General features: G+C 38.4%; 1 protein-coding gene across 4 annotated transcripts; it reads left to right on the forward strand.

Annotated features, from left to right (window-relative positions):
• Positions 1-12479: 12479 nt before the first annotated feature.
• LOC113760517 (probable serine/threonine-protein kinase PBL19) lies at positions 12480-16562 on the forward strand. 4 transcript variants are annotated; one of them, XM_027303130.1, is made up of 6 exons: positions 12480-12722; positions 12797-12844; positions 13200-13669; positions 14987-15247; positions 15534-15656; positions 15784-16562. In XM_027303130.1, the coding sequence occupies exons 3-6, from the start codon at positions 13283-13285 to the stop codon at positions 16321-16323; spliced, it is 1311 nt and encodes a 436-aa protein (XP_027158931.1). In that variant the 5' UTR covers positions 12480-12722; positions 12797-12844; positions 13200-13282; the 3' UTR covers positions 16324-16562. The 4 variants fall into 4 exon arrangements, with proteins under 4 accessions (XP_027158931.1, XP_027158930.1, XP_027158932.1 ...); XM_027303129.1 differs by having other exon boundaries at positions 13203-13669; XM_027303131.1 differs by lacking the exon at positions 12797-12844 and having other exon boundaries at positions 13203-13669.
• The last annotated feature ends 1451 nt before the right edge of the window (positions 16563-18013 follow it).

Below are 18013 nucleotides of genomic sequence, written 5' to 3' on the forward strand. Positions count from 1 at the left end.
ATCAGGGTACGGGAAAGGATTGTGATGCCGAATGAGTAAAATCAAAACTCGTCATTGTCCCGGGTTGTGTTTGAACTTACGGTGGATTTGGTCATTTACATTCTACCGAGTACAACTTCGAGCTTTGCGTTAGCTTACCTTTTGTACTTTCGAAGGAAGCTCTTGCAGTAGCTAAGTTTTAGCATATTCCAGGCCTAGCTAGTTTAACTTTATCGAGTTCAAGACTGAATTCAGTCAGGCAACATGAGGCACTCTGGTGAGGATGTTGGCTGTGCGAAGCTACACGTTTGAAGGGCCTTCAAACTAAAATCTTCATCCCTCGGTTCGACTCACAGAGAAAGGTTAACCGGAAATCTCGTTTTTCTGGTCATTTTGTGGAACAGCAAGCGTACGAAAGCCACACTTATAAATGCTACGGGGGTTTTCTCTCCAAGAAACCTTCAAGTTTCGACTGCTTGCATTTATCATGCATAGGCACTTTATGGTAACCAGGGGGAAGAGCATACCCAAATCTAACGGCAAAAATTTTGAATAAAAAAAGGGTTATTAAATAGTAATGTTGTGTGTGTCTTTATTTTAGAGAGATGACGGTGCTGTTTTGCCCTTTATTTGAAGGGTAAAATAGAAATTATAAAAAATGACATAAATAATTTACACTAACACGGCAACCTCCTCTCTTCCTTTATATATAGTATAGATATAGATATTGTTCTACCTTTTCTTATAGTTTATATGTTTGCAACAATGGCATTCAATTTGCCGTAGTTTTCACAAAGACAGAAAAGAATAGGGGCAAACAAAGACATTGTCCTCCCCAAAAAAAAAAAAAACTTGTATACAATTGCTCCGACTCATTGTTCTTTCTTTCATTTTTATCGTGAAATCTCCAATTGCCTTCTTGTTACACCAGCTATCAAGGCTATAGTTGGAAAAGGAAGAAACAAAAACCGTAATGCTGTAAGAGGACAGATCATGACCGAATTCTGATTGATTTGGCTTTCATCTTTTACTAAGTCAAGATTATCAGGCATGGCCGATATTACTTGTAACCAATATATGCTAATAATAGGGAAAAATGCACTTTTCATCCCCAATGTTTAAGGTGTTCACTAATTTTGTCCCTAAAGTTTCATACAAAACACATTTCATCCTCATAATTTTGTAATTTTGAACAATTTTGTTCCTAAAGTTTATGTAGAACACATTTGATCCTCATAATTTTATAATTCCTACTAATTAAGGACAATTGAAGGATTGTTAACCAATTTAGACATAATATCATCACATGTCCCATTAATAATTATATTATTAATACTTAATTCAATTATTGATTAAATTATAGAAATAACAACAAGTATTTTTGGATAGGAGACTATCTCTTTTTTTTTTTCCCTTTAAATTGTGATATGATATATTTGAGACTAAATAAATAGATTGAAAGATAAATAGATGATTGAAAAACATGTATATGATGCAACAAAACAAAATTTTGCAAATAAATGACAATCTAAACCATTCATTCTTTTGCATTAATATTTTTCTCCAATTAGTTGTAATAGGTATGTTTGACATTTTTCTTCAATTGGCTATAGTAGGATTGTTTCTTTCCCACTGACTTCATTTTCTTTGGATCTTCTTGTTTGATTGTGATTAAGAAGAAAGTAATGATGGCTAAAAATTTCTTAGTCTTTTTTTGTACTAAAATGAGAAAGTGAATTAAGAAAAGATTTTTGAGCTTTTAGTTAATCTATTTTTTTTACTAATGGGCATGCTGTGATCAAGTGACGCTATCCCATTCAAATTGTTTGACAATCTACCAATTGTCCTCAATTAGCCAAATTTAGGAAATTATGGGGATGGAATGTGTTTGCGTAAAACTTGAAGGATGAAATTAATCAAAATTATAAAATTACAAGGATGAAATGTGTTTTGCATAAAATTGTAGGGATGAAATTGGTTAACATCTTAAACATTAGGGATGAAAAGTGCATCTTTGTCGCTAATAATAATATGATAAGTATACATAATTGTAAACTCAAAATCAAGTCTTTAATCTTCAGCTTAGCTTGATTTTAGATGTCTGCATCGAAGAGAGCCGAATTCTTGAAGCCTTTTAGCATTCACAATCTCAAATAGCAAAGAGTGGATTGGACAAAATTGCATTCTTCTCATCAAGCAGCGAATTCTAACTCTCTGGATCTGTATATACTATTTATATAATCAAGGGTGATCAGTCAAAATCAAGATGAGCTTGAATTACACATTCTAAGGGTTGGTCTAGGGAAATTCAGGGCGAGTTTAAAAATTGTGTGACATGAATCTTGATTGAACTCAATTTAACTTTGAGCTAAATAGAATATTATACTTGATAACAAAACATATATAATACTCCGTTTGGTAGACTTTTTGGAAAATATGAGAATTGAACAAGCCAAAAAGTGTCTTCCTCCATTGGTCGGTCTTTCTTTAGTTCTAATTATCATGTTGACTACAAGTCTACAATTGAGACAAGGCTAAGCAATGCCATAACATCTTCTTTTTTCTGTCATTATTGTAAGGAACGAACAATACTTCCATATTTCACTGCAATTTCTACATTTCAAAATTGCATTGCGTCTTCCATGGAGCCTGAACCTGTTCAACCCTCCAAACCCTTTGGGACAATACATTTGCGAAATCCCAAAACATCCATGGTACGTAGTAGTGCGTACATTATTTTATTTTCACTCGTGGTACCGAGACAATTCATTCTCTCTTGAAGCTTTAAGGGCGTTTAAGTTGTGAGCACAAAAGTCTCGAAGGGGGCCATGATTCTTGTTCTCTAACTAAAATTAATAACAGAAAATTGACTATCTTTTTTGTTGGAATAAAGATTTGCATATCTTTTCTTAGTTCAATCGGAGATTCCAACCCTTGCAAGGGGAAAGGGTAAGAGAAAAGGATTTGAGAGCCAAATTAGGGATCTCGCAATTACCTGACACGGTACTATTATTTCTACCAATGAAGTTGGATCTCGGGAATAAAGATTTGCATATCAAATGCGATGGAGATAGTTTCCAATCTTTCTAGTGAAGGTTTTTGTGTTGTTTAAGTGAGATTTTAATTTCTACAAGCAAAAATTAATTAATCTTCCCATTGAAATTCAAATGCAGAGACGAAGGAAAAGATTAACAATAATATAAGCACAGGCTAGCTTAACTGGGCTTTTGAGATTTGTGAAGGGATGCTTGTTGGGAGATCCAATCAATCTATAAATATTTCTATAAAAGTCACATCTCACCAAACATTGTGGGGAGAAATTTATACAATAATAGTAATAAAATACGACGTGTAACATTATTCAAAATCTCTTAAACAGGGCAATCAAAATATTCATTGACCCAAAATTAATTACTACTACTATTTCATGAGAACGTGTAACAACTGGGGAAATTGCGTGCCATACCATGTACATGAGCTTGACCTTTAGATCTTGGTAGTCTACCTTAGACCAACAAGTAACGTAAATAGAACATTTCTGTTTGGCCACCCCTTTCTGGGGTAGGCAAGGGTTCGAAACCCCCTATCTTGCATTTCTCGTGCAAAATTTCTTTCCTGAAACATTTTCGGAGATAGTTTAGTTCCTTCTAAATTTTCAGTAGCTTACTTTGTTCCATTCCCATTCCCATTCCCCGCCCCCTCTCCCCCTCAGTATGGAACAAGTCGTACTAAAAAAACATAACGAAAAATGGAGCAGTATCTATATATTCTTAATAATAAGGCTTGGATTCTCACATTTGTAACTCCCTTTGGTTATTACTCAGTTTTGTTGGATGCTTGCTTTGATGATTAGAAATTAATTCAACATATAAACTCTCAATTTGCTTTAGGAGTACTGAGGCTAAAGATATCTCTGTATGAGAAGGGTATCATTCTCAAACATAACGATAATTTTTTTCTTGGGATATGTCTGTTAGCATATAGGAAGATATTCTTATGTGCTTTCATCATATTTATCCTAGTCTTGGATAAGTTTCCATTGGCAGAAATTGATTTGCAGGGGAAAGAAATAGGTAGCAAATCATTTGAGACCTTTACAAAGTGTCTATTTTGTTCATTGAAAGTGCAATAAAAAAAGACTTACATACAAACGCAAAAGATACAACATAGTGCAAGAAGCACCATTTTTAATTCATGTCCTCACCAAAACTTTTAAAAGACTTCTTTGATTTTTTGTCCTCTTTTTTTGTGTGTGTGACATCACTGTCTACGTCTTCTGTAAACATCATGAATTCATGTTGGTCAACAGAGAATTCTTTTTTACCAAAAAAAAAAAAAAGAAGACAAAGACTAAAGAATCTTTTGTTTTTTTTTAATGCTCCTCCTCACAAGTGTAGCTTCCTTTCAAGAATGTTTCTACTTTACTTTGTGCTGGAAATGGTTGTATGACCACTCTACAATTTCTGAAACTTCAGTCACAACTTATAAGATTATGCAATTGAGTGTCACTCAGTTACTTTTTAGAAAATATGGAGATCTCCTCATCAAAGGCAACCAAAAAGCCATTAGATTGTAGAGTGGTATATTAAAAATGTATTATTTCAGTTCATGCAAAAGCAAGTGAAAATAATACTTATATGGGGAAAAAATTCATACTAATCCATCTCTGACTCAAGACTCTGAGTGTCCTTATTAGTTAGTCGTTGGCATGTTACATTATTGGTAGAATTTGAGCTTGGCTGGCGACCGACCAAATTCATACATGGGATAGAAAGAGAGGAAATGATCAATTAACACTAAATAACATTTACTTCACCAAAATTAGTTCTGTAAATCTATGCATTGAATCTACATTTTTAATCATAAATATCAAAATACAAATGGGTTGACCGGCAATTGACTCCTCTCAAATAATATAAGGATTAATCTTTCCTACACTGTCAGTGTATACACTGACGGGGTTGGATGAACGCCACATTATTTGAATTTGAATTTAAACATCAAATTCTGTATATGTATCATGCATTTGGACCCACTAGTGTATACATTATCAGTGCATAAAAGATTTACCCGTAAGTAATATAATGCATAATCTTCTTCTAAATATTGATAATCTAAATGGTGGTCCCACTGTTTAATAAATCCAAGCTTCGTCCTACAAGAAAGGATGAATTAATTTGCCAAGTCCATGTGCAACCTAACCAAGGAAGAATTAATTTATCTAACAAGCAAACAAAGAAATAGAGGCTCCGTTTGGATTAGCTGTTTTTGGGGTTATTTTTCAAAAACACCACTGTAGCATTTTTTGAAAAACTTCAAAAAATGTTTGGATGGAAGTTTTTGAAAAACTCTTTGTTTTTGAAAAATACAAGCGTTTGGATTGACCAGTTTTTCAAAAACACTACTTAATGGATAACTGCCCAATAGCTTCAGTAACAAAGCAAATGTGACCTTTTTATAAAGGAGTTAGAATTTGCAATATATTTGTGGTTCAAGTGGCATATACTACCAATTTCCTCTGTCCAACATCAACTAATACTACTTAACTTGTTTTTGATTTTTTTGTACAATATCATCCACATATTTGATGAATTAATAAGCATTTAGGTGTATATACAGGGGTAGAGATATGCACGAGTTAGCATATATAAGATAAAGGTTCTAATCCGTGGTCAACATTACACAATAACATTTGTTACAAATTCATAATCAATCTGAAAATCACACGTTTCATAGAATAAGACTATTAAACTTTTATTTAGGGCCTATCGGTCCAATGAGCCTAGTTATGCGCATTCAAATACATGTGAGCCGCCATCGCCCGCCGATCTTCGTTCCAATTATCTATGCCCTGCTGCGACATATCGATGGGTTGACCCGGATGCGGCTGCTCCCCTGCTATATGTGCATCAGCTAGGGCTCCAAGGGCTGCTTCTTCGTTGAAGTACTCATCCGCTGGGGAGTATGCGCGCATAAAATTGTGCAAAGTACAACACGCAAGCACAATATTATTCTGAGTTGCTATTAGGTAGTTCTGCATTGGACCCTTGAGTATTGGAAATCGCTTCTTAAGAACCCCAAATGTGCACTCAATAATATTTCTAACCGATGCATGCCTCCTGTTGAACAAGCGTTTAGCAGCCCGCTCATGATGCGTGCCTTGTGCTCCCCTAAACGGTGCCATAAAACCCGGCATATTTCTATAAGCAGCATCTACCGCATAATATTTCCCTGTCAATGATGTCATGGTGATAGTTTTTGAAGGTATTGAAGAGAACAAACGAGAGACAACTTGGCGCCAAATACTGAATTAAAGAGTGCCTTGAAAGTATTTAAAACTACTATTATGCAATTTCTTAATTTCAGCAATACAATAGGAAGAAAAGCACATACCCTGCGGTGGCATAGGAAAACCCGAATCAGGATCTAGCAAGGTATCTTGAAGAATTCGGGCATCATGAGCACTACCCTCCCAACCGACCCGAACATATACAAATCGCATGTCATGATCGCAGGCAGCAAGGACATTCTGGGATAAGTCGCCATGCCGATTTCTATACCTCTCTCGTCTTTCTTCTGTGCACCAAGCGGAGACGTGCGTCCCGTCTAGTGCCCCTACACAATCCTATAAAAGTATACAACAAAACTAATTTTTTTAGAATATGTAAATTGAAATTTGAAAGCATAAAGTGCAATCCATATGCTAAAAATACAAACCCGAAATCACGGCATGAGTGATGCATTGTTCAAAATTCTTGGGTGAGTCCCATTGAAGTCAATTGGCCTAACGAGATCACGACCGAGGCGAACTAATGCTCGTAACACACGACGAACATGTCGATCAATTGTCTCCGTTGAATGCTGGAACCGCTCGGTTAGAACACGGTGCCGCTCATCATGGCTCAGGCACATTAGAGTTAAAGCAACGGATTCATAAACCCCCACCTGCTGTGAAGGATATGCATGCCAATAACCACGCTGAACCAACAAATCACACAACATCAGGAATTGGGGAACATCCAAGCGCATGTTTTCAATAATTCTGTCCTCATGTCCGTTTATCAGCTCAAGCACATAGTCCCTCCCCGAGAGCCTACTATCTCTAACTCTTCTTCTTTTGGGAACTCGGTTAAAGCGTGGGTCGAAGAACATGAACCCTAGGAGCACAACTCCCAAAAGGATGTTATCGAAATCAACATCGTCCGTCTCGTCATCCAAGTATCCGCCCTGAATATGTCCCTGATTATCCATCGCACTGCTATCAGTATCAAGTATGCAATAAAAATTCGGGATACCCTGCAAAGAAAGGAATCAAAAGGATTAAAAATTGAAGCTTGGCTTTGCTCTGGCTATATGCACAAATATTTGATATAGAACAATCATGATAACAACTTATGAAGTTCACGACTTGTTCCTATTATGATAACAATGCTCCGGCTATTTGAACCTACTTTTATAAATGTAAAGCCTAGCAAAATAAGAAGTTTGCAGTTTCACAAATACAAGTTTCCAACAGAAGCATACTTGCTGGTTTCCAATTTAACAAGTTGCACACCTATGGAACAATAAATCAGCAAAACATTGCTGGTATAATTTATACCTGGCCAAGAAGCTTAGCAAAAGTCAGCAAATGCACAAGTTGCGAAGCTTGGCTACAAATGTACCACAAATCCTATACAATCCCTAAGTATGGTGAATACCTAGGCAATATGATATAGAACAACTGGTGCAATCTACTACTTTAGCTAGGTTCGACCGAAGGCAAAGAATTGGCCAGAACTTCGACGAACATTTGAAATCAAGTATAACTATGTCAATTCCAAACGTTACCAAACGATTAAATCATCTTATCCCTGCTTATGACACTGTAACAAAGCCTATTATCACACACAGCCAAAAGTTACAGCAATCTATTCGAACGAGCACACACAGAAATTAAAAGGTCACTAAATCGAATTATTAAAATTCAGAAAAAAAAAATTGACTCATTCGGGGTACACAAATATAAAAATCCGCCGTAAAAGTTTCCAAGGCCAAACTACATCAAACGAAAATAAAAAGTGAAACAGTGGAATTGACATTAGAGTTCGAGGACACAAAGACAATCCAAGTGGGAGCTGGTGCGACTAAAACTCGGATGGTATGAGCATCTATGGGGGTGGGAGGAGCCCTCGATGTCTCACAAACGCAAGCCTTCTATCGTCTGTGGTGCAGGAGAACCAAATGATACGCTCCGCTTTGGACCGGAGGAGATCGGCCATCTTAAGGTGAACTTCAATGTCTAGCCCAAGCGCGCAGAGAGTCACCATTGCAGCTTCTAAATGCGCATCGTCATCTACAACAGCCTTTTCACTCTTCGAAGGTGAAGAGACCTCTGCACTCCCGCTCTTGCTCTTTTTACAGCTCAAATGTGTGTCAATGCTGTCTAGGACGCGGACATACTGCTGGAATTGGGGGGACGATGGTGCGAAGAAGGAATCGCAAGACATGTCACCCGATCTGCGCTTCCCTTTGCTGTTCTTAACTTTGTGTTTCCCTTTCCGACTCACAGGCTGTGAGGGAACGATTTCCTCGGAGGAATCCACGTCCACAACCCCCTTTCCTGAACAGCGTCTAGCAGCTCTCTCCATTTGCTGCTCGTCGGCCGAGTTGGGCGGTGAATCTCCATATCCACCGCTGAAATCCCCAGTCGCCCCTCGATTCATGAAAACTTCTTCGAGAGTGTGATAAAGTAGGCATGAGCAGTTGTAGAATCTAGCGTATTGCTGGTTCACCTACAACAAAGCAGAAGACAGCAAAAGTACAATGACTGGCAACTCTGAAAAACACATGATTGCATTAGAGTTAGGAAACCAGGATTCCAAGGGGGGAACAGTTAATGCAAGGGGGAAGATAAAATCCAACAGGGAGACCGTTTTTATCGATTCGGAATGGCTTAAAAGTAAGAAACCAGCATGTCAATCCAACGAAAAGAAAATTAAACTGCCTTTCGTGAAGATAAAATCCAGAGGGGAGACACATTTGCATAATTTCAATTGGCCTAACCAGAAACCAGCAAGTGAAGGGCATAGTACGGGGGGACAGTTAGTGAAAGGGGGAAAAGAAAATCCATGGGGGGGACAGTTTTCAATAGTTCAGATTGGCTCAAAATACAGAAACCAGCAAGTAAATCCAGCAGGGAAATAGTTATATCCAAGGGGGGAGGGAAATTCCAAAGAGGGGGCAGTTTTTAATAATTCCAAATGGCTTAAAAGTAAGAAACCAGCAAGCTATACCTGAACCAGTTGGCTCCACCGTTCATCATCCATCATGAAGGTCATGTTCGTTGAGTCCCACCCCATACCAGTGCCCCGTTTCTTGAATGAAATGTAAAGCTTAGTGAGGCTCTGAAGGGCATAGAACTTCGACCGAATACTATTGTGGGGAAATGGAATTCCGAACCTCTGCAGAAGCATGTTAGTAACCTCGGGGATGACATGGCTCCCGATGTTTTGAGACGATATCTCTCCATTCCTATGCATATGCAGCAGATGTTCGGCAAACGCAAATTCATGTTCAGATGTGAAACTCTTACGTTTTGAGTACTTCCCTTTTGACGGTTTCATCTTAGTTCTCTTTAGGATACATAAATAAGAAAATTGGACGAAAAGGGTCAAAAAACACACAAAGGGAATTTAACAAGTCGCACTTGAGGTTGTAAGTAGAAGGCTAAATGCAATTGGCTAACCTTGAAGTAATTAGTTATGCAAAGTTGCAAATCGTTTTCTCCCTGAGCTGACAGCGAACAACAATTGCTAAATCCCCTACTCCTTCGCAAGACTGTGAAGTATATATAGAAAATACAATCCTAAAGGTCATTTAATTGACTAACTAAGACAGAATTAGACCAACTGACAAGTCTAACTTACCCTTCCAAGCACGCCGCGTCACAGGGGGCATGTAGCTCCAAGGAGGAGACAATAAAAGGACAATGAAGTAGCTGCAGCCGCAGTACTTACATAAAATGGAAGAAATTAGGTCCTCAAACTCATGCAAATTACTCAGCAAGACGAAAACACACAAATATACTACAGCCAGCACTTTAAATCTACTACAGCCACCGTTTGGTTCGGAACAAATTATACATTGGTGCATCCTAGGCAATAACATCAGGAGTACATTTATAGCTAATAAGAGGGTCTATTATATGGAAAAATATGCGGCAAACAAGTCAAGCGCCTATTCCAATAACACTGAATGTGCAATTAAAAGGTCACGATCGTCGGCAATGAGCAATCCCCATTCAGGACGAAGTTGTGAAGAAATGTTTTCAATAATTAACAATTAAGAACCAATATGAAAAAATGCCTCAGAGTTCAAGTCCTTCAAAATTATAAACTAGATATCAGGCCAAGGTATATTACGATTTTTTTTTTTTTTGCCTCTCTAGCGGACAGATAAAGAGAATCGTTGTTAAATGCCAAACCTATAGCTCGAAGTTAAGCTAAGCTTATCTACTAATCTTAGCATACACGAATAGATGTAGCATTGCTCCAAAAATATGTCCAATCAAGCAATAATTGGGTATAACATCTAGAAAGATTTTTCCCCCCTCACAACTCTTATTGTGCTACTAAACTATAAATCAGATCATCGGCTGACCAATTTCATCATGAAATTAAAGACGCTGAACAAGTTTAAATACTTGATGTTGAGTCACAATCGTCGGAAACAGATTGAAGGAGAAGAAAGAGACATCAATTTAGATGGTTTCCCAAATAAAAAATTTCAACTGTAGCCCTACTCTGTACGAATAAACCCAAAACTCAGCGAACTCACCTGCAGGTTCCTTGAAAAAGAGGAGCCTTCACCGAGCTTCTTGTGGGATGCAGCAGCGTACCGCCAATATCTTCACGAATTAACTACTGTTGCAGGGCCGAGCGAGTGATAATCGCGTAAGGGCACCTCAACGAACTGAATCTGCAGCGTGTGACTCCAATTGCAGATCTGCCCGCAGCAAGCTCAGGTGAAGCACACTCTGTACGAGTAGCTCAAGCTTCGTTCCAATTAACTCCTTTACCTGCCGGGCTGGAGGTGTGGAATCGATGGGCTGCCCCGCTTGCAGAAATCGTCGGTTGGTAGCATTCAAATTCGAAAGGAGGAGCTGATGTCCAAAGCCTTCCTCGTTCTTAGCTCAGCTCAACAAAGAAAGGATAAGAAACTTTACACTGTGGCATCACATGACCGAAAAACTGTTTTTACTCTGCAGGAGCTAAAACGGTGTAGTCTTGCTACAGTAGGCACTGTAGTTTTTTGGTGAAAAGCTGTTGACCACTTTTTGTAGTTTGACTACAAAAACAGTTTTTACAAAAACTACCGATCCAAACAGAGCCAGAGATTACAAGAAAATGACTTGTGGACTTCTGTCACACCAGTAGTTGGCATAATCTTGGTACGTCTCCTTGCATTGCACGGAAAAGACAAAAACGTCTGAACAGTGAAAGGTGGGCTTATTTGGATTTGGTCTGCAATCATTTAAATAATTATCAACATCCTCCTGCTCAAGTCAAATTCTCAAATTTCTTGGTCTAAAGGTTGACCGTGTTTTGCTTTAGTAAAGGTTTGTTTGGATACATTATTATTTTTTCAAATAATATTTAACTTACGTCATAAACACATTTTCCAACTCACCCTTTTATATTTCTAACCCTTTTTTTATCTTACATACATCACATAATAGAAAAATGCTTCAATAATTATTTCAAATAATACTCTATTCAAACAAACTCGAAACTTAATGCTTTGTATTAATCTTTGTTATACTGATAGTTTTAACATTAACGGAAGCAGAATAAGCGATCTCAATCTAAATTTTAACTTCAGGTTTTACAGGAATTATGAATTTAGGACCACTGGTATATATCAAAAATTAATGTCAGTACATTGTCAATTTTTTTACGCACACATGTATTCTACCAAAAGAATTCATTCTAACTTCTTGGCCATGTGCACAATTCTAAATCCACAGCAGCCGAGCCTAATAGAAAAAACTAGTGGAAAGAATTCACTAGAACAATTGGTCGGTCATAGCTTCCCAAATTATTCACGTCGAAAGCCAAAGGTGATTGGCTGGTGGCGGTGGCTTGTTACTGTTAGCCCTCCTCCTGAGTTCTTCAATCTGAGTTGGTGTTTGGTAAGCTAACATCAATGAACCAGACAAGCCCCACCATTCATTCTAGATTAAACGACGTAATCAAAAGTTTTTAGATTCCTGTGAACTAAAGTATAAGACAAGACTACATATAAGTCCCAAGATAAGCCGAGATCAGTGATCAGTCCACGTACCAGCTAAGCTCCCCGAAAAGCTTGGGACCTCTCCTGTGTATTTTTTTTTTCAATTTTTATTGGCACAGCCAGACAAAACCATTTGTCAAAATCCCTTTCATTTCTGACAATATTCGTATCTCACAAGTCACAGGAACGGATTAGCCAAGCCCAGCACTAGAAGTCAGAAAAGAAATAAACGACTACTTCTTGTCAAACCCCAATAACTTGTTTCCTCATAAGTTGTTTAAAGAAATTAGTGTGCTAGTATAATTGTTGCAATTCAAGAATGGAAGTAGCAGAGTATTTAAAAGATAGATTATGCAAAACGCGTTGAAGGTCTGAAAGTTGAAAAACTTCCTTTGATTTTGAGTCCAAGTGGTTGCAAAAGTAAAAGCTACCAAGAGGACATGGTACTTGGGGCTGTTGACATCACGAAGGTAACATCCCTTCTGCTTGTGCTGTTGACGATTTTAGTTGCATCCCATTGAATAGCTTTCCATTATTTGTACAGGTTTGTAATAAATGGTGCCTCCCTCCTTTCAACTGTCGTTCCATTTAGGTGGTCCTCATCTTTCTTTAGTTTCCATTTTTTATCATTTTCTCGATGTGGGCTAGTTTTCTTTGCGGGTTCAGTTCTGGTAGTATTTAATGGAATTTTCGCTGAACTTTGCCTTTCCTGAACCTTTTCTCTGTCCTTTCAATTGGGATTTCTTTGTATTTAATCTTGCACATGTGAAGTTTTCCTCTGAATTTGCTGGTGAAATTTCTCTCTTTCTCCTTGACGTGTTCTCCCCCGACCCACCCCATCCCAAAAAAAAAAAAAACCTTCTTCTTCTATGATGATGATTGGTGATGTTAAAAAGTTTTGAGGCAGTAATTTTGTCTTCTTCCATTTGTCTTTTTTCTGTTTCCAGCAGGAGTTTAATGGCAGTTGAGGAGTTAAAAATTCAATCTTGAAAGCGCTGTTTGATCTGGGGGTGGAAAAAAAGGACGAGAAATGAAGTGTTTTCATTACTTTAAGGATAGGACTAAGAGTAAGGAACAAAGATCAGCACCAATTTTAAAATGTGAGAGCAAATCTGATATTTCAGCAGCTGACAGGGTGTCCAAATCGTCATGTTCTGCCACTTCTGAGAGGGTTGCTAAGTCTTCTGGTTCAACCACTTCGCTCCGTAGTGTAACTGAATTGTATGAAGAGAGAGCTCAGAATTTGAGGGTCTTTTCATTCTCAGAGCTAGCTCGAGCCACCAATAATTTCAATAGGTTGCTTAAGATTGGAGAAGGAGGTTTTGGAAGCGTTTATAAAGGTACAATCAAGCCTGTTGGTGGAAAGGGTGACCCCATTGTTGTTGCTATTAAGAAACTTAACAGAGATGGCTTTCAGGTATGGTCTGCTGATGTGCTTGTTGGGAAAAAATGTCTGTTAGTGTAGTATTAAGCCTAATCTTTCTTGTCTTTTATCTGTTTCATTTGTTGGTCATAGAACTTTCAAGCGCTTGATGTTTTGGTTGGTATGATAGATCACGCTTGTGCATCATTGGTGGGATTAGCGGGCTGTTATGATTTGCTGCCCAATTCCATTAGTAGTTTTGAGTTGTGGAAGGCATTCAGAGTATGTTACCTGAAGTCTGATGATGTGCAAAAAATTAAGAAAGTGAGAACTCCCCATGTTGCAACCGATGTTGTTAATCTCTGAAGTTATCAGTAAAATGGTCATTAATTCAAAATTCAGATGTAGGCCCAGAATCTTGTGATTTTCTTGTCACTTCCTCCAATGGTTTGTCTTCAACTGCGGTGCACTGATTGAGAGTTCAGATTTATTGGGACTGTCCTAGACAGCTGTTTTAACTCCCCCCCTCCAAGTCTACAATTAGGCTAAGTATGCATCAGGTGACTGACATACGCTCTCTCAATAAGCACAAAACGCCCCTGGCTAGATCATTTTGATGTGGTTTAAGTCTTGATTAACTGAATGTGGTTCAATCGTGCATCCACTCTTAAGCATGAGGTCCCTTACAGTAGGATTCTATGGGCTGTACAGCCCTATCAATCTGGTTGTGCAGTGAGGAATTTGTTGTTTCTGAAAAAGTATCTTATTGGCAATGGAGATGTCATTGCGTAGATGGCGGCCATGTGTTTAGATTTCATCATTTGTGTATGTGAAAATGTAAACTCATTTAAGCATTAGCAGTTGAGATGAAGATGCTTGCTTAATAATCCTTTGTCATGACTGTGGCCATCTTATTGGGAGGATTTGTGAGATATCAAGATTTTTAGGATGATAGTTTACCATACAGCTCTCCCCATCATTGGGCCTGTTCTATGTGGGCTTATTTTCTGACTGTTCTTCCATGTCCCCCACCCCTCCCCTCCTCAACTTGTGCTCCCCCGCTTTCACATAGGTGATTTATTGTATCATTGGACTGCTTGAGATGAAGGGAGAATCCTATAGTAAGCAAATCAGCCACTTCTTCATTGTAAATACTATAAAATTCTGGAGTGGGGTCATCTTTCTACTTGTGTGGTTGAACTGGTACATGCGCAAAGTATTGCTTGCGACCAATGAAATTAGCAGTGTAATTTATTACTTAGCCACCACTTGCCTAGATGCCTGCTTTGTGTTTGGGAATTTGCCTTTTCAATTTTCAACCACCTTTGTGGTTTGAATATTGACTGTGGAAAAGGTTTATTGTCAATGCAGGGTCATAAGCAGTGGGTGGCAGAAGTGCAATTTCTGGGTGTCGTGGAGCATCCAAATCTTGTTAAACTTATTGGATATTGTGCTGTTGATGGAGAAAGAGGTATTCAGCGACTACTTGTGTACGAGTTCATGCAAAACAAAAGCCTGGAAGATCATCTATTCAATAGGGCCTATCCTGCTCTTTCTTGGGAAAGGAGACTGCAGATAGTGCTGGAAGCAGCTCATGGATTGGCTTACTTGCATGAAGAATTGGAAGTTCAGGTTTTTACTCTTGATCCTATGCCACACAACCTTATTAAAGATTACCACAAGATGATCTATTTAGCCCTACTTACTGCAATTGATCAACAGCATCTGTGAGACCTATATATTAGACTGTCATACTAAGAAACTGAGCATGATCTTGCAAAGGTAACCTAGTATCATTTTTCCAACATCACGAGTATGTTGGTGATGTTTGATGTAGACAATAAGCACTGAGAAACTGCTTTAATGCACTTGTGCTTTCCTGTCATAAATGCTTAGCTGACTGTCATCAATCTTTTAGGTCATATTTCGAGATTTTAAGGCATCGAATGTGCTACTGGATGAGGACTTCAAGCCCAAGCTTTCAGACTTTGGGCTTGCCAGGGAAGGACCCACTGGTGAACACACTCATGTTTCTACAGCGGTAAATCTAACTTATTATTGTGAATAGATACATGTCAACTAAAGTTTGATTTCATGAAGATGGTGAAGGAGTGATCTAAACATTATTTGACAGTGACTGACCTCATTAGCCTGCTTTCTGTGACTAGGTTGTGGGTACATATGGATATGCAGCACCAGACTATATTGAGACGGGTCACCTGACAGCCAAGAGTGATGTTTGGAGCTTTGGTGTTGTGCTATACGAGATCTTAACTGGTAGGCGGTCACTAGAAAGAGATAGACCCAGGCCAGAGCAGAAGCTCTTGGATTGGGTAAAACAGTATCCTGCTAATAGCAGGAAATTTGGAATGATAATGGACCCAAGACTCGGAAATCAGTACTCTCATAGTGCAGCTGTAGCTATTGCCAGATTAGCTGATAGTTGTTTGGTAAAGAGTGCTAGGGACAGACCAAAGATGAGTGAAGTTGTAGAGAAGCTGAAGCAGATAATCCATGTATCAGGTGAACTAACTTCTCCTGATGGAAGTTTTAAGTTTGTTGAAGATGATCCAGTTGACGAGAAGCCACCAAAGAAGACGGGAGCTTCCGAATCAGCAAAAAGGAGGATGGCACATTTAGCAAAATTAGGTGAACGTGTTGGTGGAGTCAGTAGAAGAAGGTTTATGATAATGCAGAGGCAAATGTAGTCCAGTATCATTTCTCCATTTAAATGGATTTTGTTTGTTTAGGGTTTTGATTTGAAATATTGGTGAAATGGTACAGCAATGATGTGAATATGTGTGGAATTAGTGAAGGCATTGAGCCTTCTATTATACTTTCCGCTGTGACTCTGTTAGAGTAGTTTCCCTTTTTTGGAGCATGAAACATGTAAGTTGAATCACTGTATTGAGATGTAAATGCAATTCAATCAAGCTTTTTGTTCCAAGAATCTGTTTGGAAATTCATTTTGCAGGTCTGCCTCGACAGTTCTATGAGAAATTAATCAGCTTTTCTGCCTACTGAATCCTAGAGTGGCAAATCAGCTTTTCCCTGATATCATCTGACCAACCGAAAGATAACAAATCCTGGGGCATCGCAAACTTTGATGTCCTCTCGGGGAAATTGTCCAAGGGCTAGTCACCCCCAGCTTTCGAGTTTGCAGCATTTATCGATGTCCTTTTGATTCTAAAATTCTGATCTGACTGTAAAAGGAATGGACTGTGCTTAAGCAATAAAGGAAGTGTAAAATTCGAATTGTCGCCTGCTATTCCTTCATCTGTCTTGCTTCTACGAGAGCAGAGAAAGTATCAATGCCATTGAGGACCATAAGAGGATTGGTTTGTCAATGCTGTGTACAAGCTACTGTCTCCTGATCTTCTTTAAGTTCTCCTGATTCCGTCCTCTCTGGAAAAACTTCGACCATCTGCTTGTGCAGTTGAAATCAATTCATCCATCCATTTCTTCTGATTCTAAGCCCAAACAATTGTGCTCTTCCAGGTGCTCTTCTTATTGGGGTTGGGCTTCAAACGAAGAAGAGACAGGTAGCATGCTTCTATACACATCAGCTGGAGCTTTTATGGGAATTGGGTCTCGCGCGTCTGGATTTTGTTGTTGGATCGAGTTTTGAGGGAGTTTCTGATGATTGTATTTAGGCAGACTACGAAGTTTCATATATTTGCTTTCATCGATGAGCAATATCCACATAGTTGTGGCGCTAAGATTATAGACTTGACAAAGTGTCCTCATTCCTTACTAAGCTATCGAAAGTTACAAAAAGCTGGCTAGAATTTCTTTATACGAGACCATTAACTATCAATTTATTCAATGGCGTTGCTAAGAATTTGGTGGAAGTATTTTGATATGCATAATGGTATGTATTTCAGGCAATCTAGTTTTAAATTAAAGAAATAAGCGTAAAATGCAGAAAAGTCTCCTCTAATTAAGCGGATCTACAACAAAAAAAAACCCATATAGTTTTATAACATATATTTCGATATCTCATAATTTGAACTAATTTGAAAAAGTGAAGAAAATCGTCTGAATTCACGGATTTGAGATAAACGCGGTGACGATACTGTAGGGGAGGTCCTGCGGAAAAATAGCTCGACGCCAGGATGATAAAAAGCTTAAGACCTCTCATTCTTATTACTTTTTCAATATATGAAAACGAAAAAATGAAAAAGAAAAAGGTCGTCTTATTCAAAACCCCAATTATGACATCCCTTCTCTCCCACTTCACACCTCGGAACGCACCGTTCTTATAGAGATAAACGCGCTTTCACATCTTCTTAACCCGAAATGGCTAGGGAGAGGAGTCCCTTTTTTGAGGGTACTCCCGGTAACATATCCAGTGGAGACGAGGTGGGGCCTGTAGCTCAGAGGATTAGAGCACGTGGC

The sequence above is a fragment of the Coffea eugenioides genome, chromosome 2 (genome assembly GCF_003713205.1).
Source record: "Coffea eugenioides isolate CCC68of chromosome 2, Ceug_1.0, whole genome shotgun sequence".
NCBI lineage: Eukaryota > Viridiplantae > Streptophyta > Magnoliopsida > Gentianales > Rubiaceae > Coffea > Coffea eugenioides.

What these genes read in the sequence shown, in the direction of transcription:
- LOC113760517 (XM_027303130.1), top strand. Translation starts at nt 13,283, where the DNA reads ATGAAGTGTTTTCATTACTTTAAGGATAGGACTAAGAGTAAGGAACAA. An exon ending in TTAACAGAGATGGCTTTCAG is followed by an intron (nt 13,670 to 14,986) that starts GTATGGTCTGCT and finishes TTGTCAATGCAG; the next exon opens with GGTCATAAGCAGTGGGTGGC. An exon ending in ATGAAGAATTGGAAGTTCAG is followed by an intron (nt 15,248 to 15,533) that starts GTTTTTACTCTT and finishes TCAATCTTTTAG; the next exon opens with GTCATATTTCGAGATTTTAA.